This window comes from Heterodontus francisci, chromosome 29 (genome assembly GCF_036365525.1).
Source record: "Heterodontus francisci isolate sHetFra1 chromosome 29, sHetFra1.hap1, whole genome shotgun sequence".
Classification (NCBI taxonomy): Eukaryota; Metazoa; Chordata; class Chondrichthyes; order Heterodontiformes; family Heterodontidae; genus Heterodontus; species Heterodontus francisci.
In genome coordinates, this window is record NC_090399.1 from 13,529,534 (window position 1) to 13,539,070 (window position 9,537).

The 9,537-nt window shown below is 41.5% G+C and overlaps 1 protein-coding gene across 1 annotated transcript; it reads left to right on the top strand.

Moving 5' to 3' along the window:
* Positions 1-5,291: 5,291 nt before the first annotated feature.
* On the top strand, positions 5,292-5,798 carry LOC137345692 (histone H1.4-like). The gene has a single exon (XM_068008956.1). It carries the CDS (start codon positions 5,292-5,294, stop codon positions 5,796-5,798), a length of 507 nt encoding a protein of 168 aa, XP_067865057.1.
* Positions 5,799-9,537: the final 3,739 nt, after the last annotated feature.

A 9,537-nucleotide genomic window follows, 5' to 3' on the forward strand; every position in this document is an offset into this window, starting at 1 on the left:
ATGTTCAGTCCGGCAGGCTGTAGTGTGCCTAATCGGTAGATGAGATGCTGTTCCTCGAGCTTGCGTTGATGTTCACTGGAACACTGCAGCAATCCCAGGACAGAGATGTGAGCATGAGAGCAGGGGGGAGTGTTGAAATGGCAAGCAACCGGAAGCTCAGGGTCCTGCTTGCAGACTGAGCGGAGATGTTCCGCAAAGCGGTCACCCAGTCTGCGCTTGGTCTCCCCAATGTAGAGGAGACCACACTGTGAGCAGCGAATACAGTATACTACATTGAAAGAAGTACAAGTAAATCGCTGCTTCACCTGAAAGGAGTGTTTGGGGCCTGGGATAGTGAGGAGAGAGGAGTTAAATGGGCAGGTATTACACCTCCTGCGATTGCAAGGGAAGGTGCCCTGGGACGGGGACGAGGTGGTGGGGGTAATGGAGGAGTGGACCAGGGTGTCGCGGAGGGAACGATCCCTTCGGAATGCTGACAGGGGAAGGGAGGGGAAGATGCGACTGGTAGTGGCATCACGCTGGAGGTGGCGAAAATGGCGGAGGATGATACCTGCCCATTTACCTCCTGTCTCCTCACTATCCCAGGCCCCAAACACTCCTTTCAGGTGAAGCAGCGATTTACTTGTACTTCTTTCAATGTAGTATACTGTATTCGCTGCTCACAGTGTGGTCTCCTCTACATTGGGGAGACCAAGCGCAGACTGGGTGACCGCTTTGCGGAACATCTCCGCTCAGTCTGCAAGCAGGACCCTGAGCTTCCGGTTGCTTGCCATTTCAACACTCCCCCCTGCTCTCATGCTCACATCTCTGTCCTGGAATTGCTGCATTGTTCCAGTGAACATCAACGCAAGCTCGAGGAACAGCATCTCATCTACCGATTAGGCACACTACAGCCTGCCGGACTGAACATTGAGTTCAATAATTTCAGAGCATGACAGCCCCCCACTTTACTTTCATTTTTAGTCATTTTTAGTTATTTTTTCTTCCTTTTTTTTTTACATTCCTTTTTACATTTTTTACAATCTTTTTTTGCATTTATTTCATTTCATCTTAGTTTGTTCAGTTTGCTTACCCACTGTTTTTTTCAGGTTTTTTTTTCTTCAGGTTTGCACTTGCTGCTGTTCAATATTCAGTATATTCACACCTAATCTGTACTAATGCTTTGTCTTTCAACACACCATTAACATATTGTTTGCCTTTGCTCCGTGACCTTTTGGTCAGCTATGTGGCCTAGTCCAATCTGCACCTTCTCCTTTGTTATCTCTCGCCCAACCCCCACCTCACTTGTTTATAATCTGTGACTTTTCTAATATTTGTCAGTTCCGAAGAAGGGTCACTGACCCGAAACGTTAACTCTGCTTCTCTTTCCACAGATGCTGCCAGACCTGCTGAGTGATTCCAGCATTTCTTGTTTTTGTTTCAGATTTCCAGCATCCGCAGTATTTTGCTTTTAATTATAATTCTTTCTCATTTTGAGCCCTGGAGAACCTTTACAATTAATATTCATAATTCCTTAAAACAGAAATCAAACATTTCCATTTGATTCCAGACATTAGTGTATATTGTTTATGTTTTTTTTTTACCTTAGATGACATTTTAATTCCTTAAATAACTTGCCAAATTAAACTGGATTTTTGACATCTCAGATTATTCCAAATTCAAATAACAGTAAATTTCCCTTTGAATGCTTTGAATAACCACTCATATCAATTTAATTTTGTTTATCGATTCCAATTTCTTATGCCCAGACTTGGTTGTACTTTTTGTACGTTAAGGACAGAAGTGCTTGCAACTATCTCTCCTTCTCAAGCACTTTGTCTCATTGATAAGGATGGTTGCAGCAGGGTTAATTTCTTGCTTGTCTCCAAGGGGGCGGAGCAAAGCATTCTCCGCTGCGTTGCTTTACGTAACCTTTTTTTTATCGAAAAGAACTAAACTCCATTTTAAATGGTTTTTGGTATCCTTAGGATTTTCAAACAACGAAATCTTTAATAACATTATCAACTTCAAGAAAGGATTATCAACTCCATCAGGAAAGACAGCATTTTAGATTAAACTCCAATTGTTTCCAAACTTATTTTTTCATCTTTTATAAGAGGTTTCTAATCCAAGGATCATTTTTTTTTTAACAAAGATGATTCCAAATTCCAATTCACTGCAATAATATTTAAAATCAAAACTGCCAATATTATATGAGTGAGTCCTCTGTCCGGAACCGAAGACTCCTCCAAAACATGACATAATAAACTTGAAAGTTCATTGTGGCAACAAATGAAATTTCCAGTTCTTCAACTTAAACAGGTCAATTAACCTTAATAGTATTAATTCAATTCAGACTTATTAACTTATACTACTTATTAACTACACACAGAACAGAATAGCACGTGCTTATTTTAAAAGATAGGTAAATTACGTCATTTTCTTGTTCTTCAGGCACCTTTCAAATGACTGTAATAAAACCAAAAACTAAAGAAAAAGTTATTTAACATTCTTAACACAAAATATTTAACACCAGCTTCTTAAACAAACTTTAAACAGACAGAATCTTTCCTATATCTCCTTTGTTTATCCTTCTCTCCCTTAAACCAATATTCAATTCCTGACATTTGCTACTTAAAACAGTCAGTAAAACATGTCTTTAATTTAAACTCCAAAGAAAAACTAGAACAGATTTTAGACTGGAATTCCAATTGAAGCAGGAGTGGTACACTTCAAATTGGATTTCTGCCAAACATCTTCAGACCTTCAAGGCTGAAGCTTATCTCTTACAAAATTGTTCCTTGCCTTTTCACAGTTGCAAAACCAGCTTTTAAAATCAAAATAAATTTTTTAACTTAAAATATAATTCAATTTTATGTCCCATTCCTGGGTGCACAACACTAAATCGAAATGAACACACTCAACAATCACTTTTCACACTCATTCAATTCCAAACAACTTCAAAAATTGATTTCTGTAATGGGTTACGAATTCAAAATACCAAATCTCTTTCAAAATTCCCTGTCCCGATGTCAAGGAACACACACAGGTTCAACTAATTCACATCCAAAACATGACTCAAGGTTCCCACAAAATATACACTTGTAAAAATAGAAAAAGTAACAGACTCATTCTCTCATCATTAAGGCCAGACAACAAAGAGTTAATGACAGTCAGTTTTACAGAACACAAGCTCTACAGAACACAAGTTGTCCATCGCAGACATTCAATTCATTCGCGGAAGCTTCCAACATTCTCACATTCAAATCAAAGACACAGTAACTTGTAAGGGGGCAACCCTTCCTCCTTATAAGCCGTCAAGCCCATTCTTCCTTCTACTTTCTCAAACCCTAGCTCTTTTCTATGAATCAAGCAGCATTAAAACGAAAGAAAACAAACAAGACACAAGAAAACGAATAGACACAGTAACAGAAACAAAGGACGAACCACACACAAGGAGACGAACAGGCGCAGTCAATGTTGGGATCAACAGACTTTTTAGAGTCTTTTGGTTTCCCCCTTCACTAATCGGTATTCCTAATTTAAGGGCGTTTTCTTGCCAACTTGATAGGAGGATTCTATTTTTTTTTCTCCTGACAATATTGTCTCCATAATCCAATTAATTCTTTGGCCCTATTGCCTTTATTTTGTTTCCAGATTTTTTCTTGGGGTTTTTTTTTAAAATTACTTACAAGTCTTTTGTCCCCCTTAAGGGCCATTGGCCTCCTAATTTCTTATTTAAGGCTGCCGATAATTGTCTGAAGTCTTTCCCTTTATCCGGATATTTATCACACAGTACTTGTAATGGATAGGATGGATCACTTGTATTATCTAAACAGTTTCCCATATTCACAACTATTATCACAAACTATAATTACAACTATTATTACAAACTATTATTACTTACAAATTATCTAAACAGTTACTCACAATAAAAAATAAAACCTTAATCTCAGTCGTTCTAAAACAGCCTCGCATAACCTTCAGTCACGACCTACTTTAACCTTCAGTCGTAGTCAATACGACCTACTTTAATTCTACCTCAGTCCCCATCAGCCGTCCTCTAAAGAAACAGACTAAACCTGAGTGTCAGCCGTTCTAAAATGACACTGACTTTAATCAACCTTCAGTCGTAGCTTAATACAACCTACTTTAAGCTTAACCTCAGTCGTACCTACTTCGACTGACCCTTATCTTTTCTAATCCGCCAGACTGATCATTGATCTCGTCCAGACGAGTGGTCAAACTTTTATCGGACTACGAGACAGGGGAAAACCGGCGTGGTCACACATCAACTACTCACGTCAGGGGCCCATTTCCTCTCTCTCCGTCCTCTACTAGTCTGATTCTGATTTCGCTGATGATCGGCGGTCGTCTGTTGAGATCCCACTCCTGACACCAAAATGTAAATCTGAGTTCTTTTTGCCTTCAGTCTGGTTCAGTAAATATACCGAGTCGGATGTGTAGGTAAAATCAATTACTTTATTTGCGCATTTAGCCGGCTGACTTACTCTAATACAACGACACTGACTCCACCCAGAGTCTGTCTGGTCCACCAGAGTAAGTGTTGTTCGTGATACAGATACTACTGTTTATACATTAAGATTCATGCTACACCCCCTTGTTTAACCAATCAGTGCAGTACAATTTAAATTTCAACCAGGTGATAACGTGGAGTACATTTGTTACTGAGGTTAACAATACCCTCTATTCTCAATACATACTTGTTACTAACATGATATTGTTTTGCATCAGCAAGATAAAAGAAAACAGACAAGAAAGATAATTAGCAAAAGCAGAGGTATGAGAAACAACATTCTGGTTTCGCTTCCCACAATTGTCATGAGTCCTGTGATCCTGTTATCTTTATCAAGTTGCAGCCTGCAGTAACACCAAGCAGTAGTCGTATCATATACGAGGGGCCCTATATTCCTTATCATCACTCACACAGGGATGGACAGCATGTTTCACAGGAGTCCATTTGTTTCAAACCACAGGGAGTCACACAATCAGGCCATAAAAGAACCGATGTCGGCTAGTCTTTACAATCTCACACTCTGCCTTTACTTTTAACTATTTCATTGTGGTTTCTGCCACTTAAAATCAAAGCTTAGCAAAGCTACTATTCCTAACTTGGCTATATTTCCCATTAAGCTTAGGGCCATGCCTTTCTGCTCACTTCCACATTACTAGTTCAGTGATATTACCTGCACCAAAGGAGGGGTCGGCACTGATCCAGCCTCCCCTCCCAGGTGTCTCCATTGCGTCCGTCCCGAGTCTTTAAATAGAAATGTAGCTGCGGCTTTCGCATCATGGGATCAGCTTGCCTCAGACGAGTCGCAATGCCCCGGTTACCCCGAGCCCCCGCCGGCAATGCCCCGCGGAAGAAGCAGCAGCAGCAGCGGAAACTCCGCCCTTACCGGCGCCAGCGGAAGAAATACGTGCGGATCTCGCAGCTGATCCTGCAGGCGCTGTCGGCCCGCAAGCAGCGGGGCGGCCTCTCGCTGGCCTCCCTCCGGAAGGCGCTGCTGGCCAGCGGCTACGACGCGGAGAGTAACATGAACCGGGTCCAGCTGGCCATCAAGAGCCTGGTGAGCAGCGGCACCCTGGTGCAGACCAAGGCCACCGGCTCCTTCAAGCTCAGCGAGAGGCAGGAGCAGCTGTCGGCGGAGAGCGGGCGGGCCGAGCTCCCGGCCAAGGAGGAAGGGCCGGCGCCCGCCGCCGCCGCCGCCAGCACCGGAGAGGAGGCGAACGCCGGCAAGAAGCCCAGGAAAAGACGCGCCGAGGGGAAGGCGAAACCGAGAAAGCCCAAGAAGTGATCTGGGAGGAAACCGACGAATCTTAGGCAATTTCTGAACACAAAAGGCTCTTTTGAGAGCCACAAAAACCCCAAAAGCGCTGAGCCAGCTTTTTTCTCTCTCCAATCCACATAAATAAATAAAAGAGAGGAAAATTCAGGTTTAATTAATGCTGACTACACAGCCGTGCTGTGTATAACATCAGGGAATCAATTTACAGTTTTCTGGTCCAGAAAGAAAATGAATGTTTTGCTCAGAGTAAATGAGAAACTGTTTCCAGCAGCGGGAGGGTCGGTAACAAAAAGATTTAAGATAAATTAGATTAACCAGATTCAACACAGCGAGTTGCTATGATCTGGAATGCGCTGCTTGAAAAGGGAGATAGAAATAGCTTCAATCTGAAAAGGGCATTGGAAAAATACATGAGGGAAATGTTGTAGGGGGTTAATTATATAGTTCTTTCAGAGGTCGAATGCTGTATCATTCTATGACTAATTCCACTAAAACTATGTTCATAGTTGTCTTATCTCCTCAAAACACTGTTCTGTAAGTGACCATTCATCCTCTGACTTCGCCACACAGTTTCCCGCGACAGCAACAGCCTCCTTCACTTCTCATAACCAGATTCATCCTTTTTGTTTCATTCGAAGCTCACACAACTTCCCTTGGTGTAGTATCAGGAATGACGGAACTTTGACCTCTTGATCGAACTGTAAATCCACCTTTCAGTTCGGAGGACTTGACGCCGCTCACAAGTGTGAACCAGTGGCACATGCTGTGCCTTTACGGGGTGACCCCATAGTTTAGACATTAGACGGAGTAAGTCAGTAACTGTTATATTTATGGAAGAATACAAATAAGGCTTGGCACTGCACCAGCCTGAGAATGACAGCCGACAATTCAAAGCAATCCTTCATCGGTTGCCATTCTTGACCTGACGGTTTCCACTGGTCTCAGATCGCCAACATCTGCATTGTCAAAGCCACCTTCCAGATGTTTGGCCGGTCATCACAGCCCCGGGATGTTATTGCAGGGAGATGACTCACCCCCTTCCCAACTCGCCCAAAGCCCTCTTCAGCGTTGATGTTCACTGGAACAATGCAGCAATTCCAGGACAGAGATGTGAGCATGAGAGCAGGGGGGAGTGTTGAAATGGCAAGCAACCGGAAGCTCAGGGTCCTGCTTGCAGACTGAGCGGAGATGTTCCGCAAAGCGGTCACCCAGTCTGCGCTTGGTCTCCCCAATGTAGAGGAGACCACACTGTGAGCAGCGAATACAGTATACTACATTGAAAGAAGTACAAGTAAATCGCTGCTTCACCTGAAAGGAGTGTTTGGGGCCTGGGATAGTGAGGAGAGAGGAGTTAAATGGGCAGGTATTACACCTCCTGCGATTGCAAGGGAAGGTGCCCTGGGACGGGGACGAGGTGGTGGGGGTAATGGAGGAGTGGACCAGGGTGTCGCGGAGGGAACGATCCCTTCGGAATGCTGACAGGGGAAGGGAGGGGAAGATGCGACTGGTAGTGGCATCACGCTGGAGGTGGCGAAAATGGCGGAGGATGATACCTGCCCATTTACCTCCTGTCTCCTCACTATCCCAGGCCCCAAACACTCCTTTCAGGTGAAGCAGCGATTTACTTGTACTTCTTTCAATGTAGTATACTGTATTCGCTGCTCACAGTGTGGTCTCCTCTACATTGGGGAGACCAAGCGCAGACTGGGTGACCGCTTTGCGGAACATCTCCGCTCAGTCTGCAAGCAGGACCCTGAGCTTCCGGTTGCTTGCCATTTCAACACTCCCCCCTGCTCTCATGCTCACATCTCTGTCCTGGAATTGCTGCATTGTTCCAGTGAACATCAACGCAAGCTCGAGGAACAGCATCTCATCTACCGATTAGGCACACTACAGCCTGCCGGACTGAACATTGAGTTCAATAATTTCAGAGCATGACAGCCCCCCACTTTACTTTCATTTTTAGTCATTTTTAGTTATTTTTTCTTCCTTTTTTTTTTACATTCCTTTTTACATTTTTTACAATCTTTTTTTGCATTTATTTCATTTCATCTTAGTTTGTTCAGTTTGCTTACCCACTGTTTTTTTCAGGTTTTTTTTTCTTCAGGTTTGCACTTGCTGCTGTTCAATATTCAGTATATTCACACCTAATCTGTACTAATGCTTTGTCTTTCAACACACCATTAACATATTGTTTGCCTTTGCTCCGTGACCTTTTGGTCAGCTATGTGGCCTAGTCCAATCTGCACCTTCTCCTTTGTTATCTCTCGCCCAACCCCCACCTCACTTGTTTATAATCTGTGACTTTTCTAATATTTGTCAGTTCCGAAGAAGGGTCACTGACCCGAAACGTTAACTCTGCTTCTCTTTCCACAGATGCTGCCAGACCTGCTGAGTGATTCCAGCATTTCTTGTTTTTGTTTCAGATTTCCAGCATCCGCAGTATTTTGCTTTTAATTATAATTCTTTCTCATTTTGAGCCCTGGAGAACCTTTACAATTAATATTCATAATTCCTTAAAACAGAAATCAAACATTTCCATTTGATTCCAGACATTAGTGTATATTGTTTATGTTTTTTTTTTACCTTAGATGACATTTTAATTCCTTAAATAACTTGCCAAATTAAACTGGATTTTTGACATCTCAGATTATTCCAAATTCAAATAACAGTAAATTTCCCTTTGAATGCTTTGAATAACCACTCATATCAATTTAATTTTGTTTATCGATTCCAATTTCTTATGCCCAGACTTGGTTGTACTTTTTGTACGTTAAGGACAGAAGTGCTTGCAACTATCTCTCCTTCTCAAGCACTTTGTCTCATTGATAAGGATGGTTGCAGCAGGGTTAATTTCTTGCTTGTCTCCAAGGGGGCGGAGCAAAGCATTCTCCGCTGCGTTGCTTTACGTAACCTTTTTTTTATCGAAAAGAACTAAACTCCATTTTAAATGGTTTTTGGTATCCTTAGGATTTTCAAACAACGAAATCTTTAATAACATTATCAACTTCAAGAAAGGATTATCAACTCCATCAGGAAAGACAGCATTTTAGATTAAACTCCAATTGTTTCCAAACTTATTTTTTCATCTTTTATAAGAGGTTTCTAATCCAAGGATCATTTTTTTTTTAACAAAGATGATTCCAAATTCCAATTCACTGCAATAATATTTAAAATCAAAACTGCCAATATTATATGAGTGAGTCCTCTGTCCGGAACCGAAGACTCCTCCAAAACATGACATAATAAACTTGAAAGTTCATTGTGGCAACAAATGAAATTTCCAGTTCTTCAACTTAAACAGGTCAATTAACCTTAATAGTATTAATTCAATTCAGACTTATTAACTTATACTACTTATTAACTACACACAGAACAGAATAGCACGTGCTTATTTTAAAAGATAGGTAAATTACGTCATTTTCTTGTTCTTCAGGCACCTTTCAAATGACTGTAATAAAACCAAAAACTAAAGAAAAAGTTATTTAACATTCTTAACACAAAATATTTAACACCAGCTTCTTAAACAAACTTTAAACAGACAGAATCTTTCCTATATCTCCTTTGTTTATCCTTCTCTCCCTTAAACCAATATTCAATTCCTGACATTTGCTACTTAAAACAGTCAGTAAAACATGTCTTTAATTTAAACTCCAAAGAAAAACTAGAACAGATTTTAGACTGGAATTCCAATTGAAGCAGGAGTGGTACACTTCAAATTGGATTTCTGCCAAACATCTTCAGACCT

Excerpts from the sequence above, each read along its gene's own strand:
- LOC137345692 (XM_068008956.1), top strand. The coding sequence starts at position 5,292 with ATGGGATCAGCTTGCCTCAGACGAGTCGCAATGCCCCGGTTACCCCGA.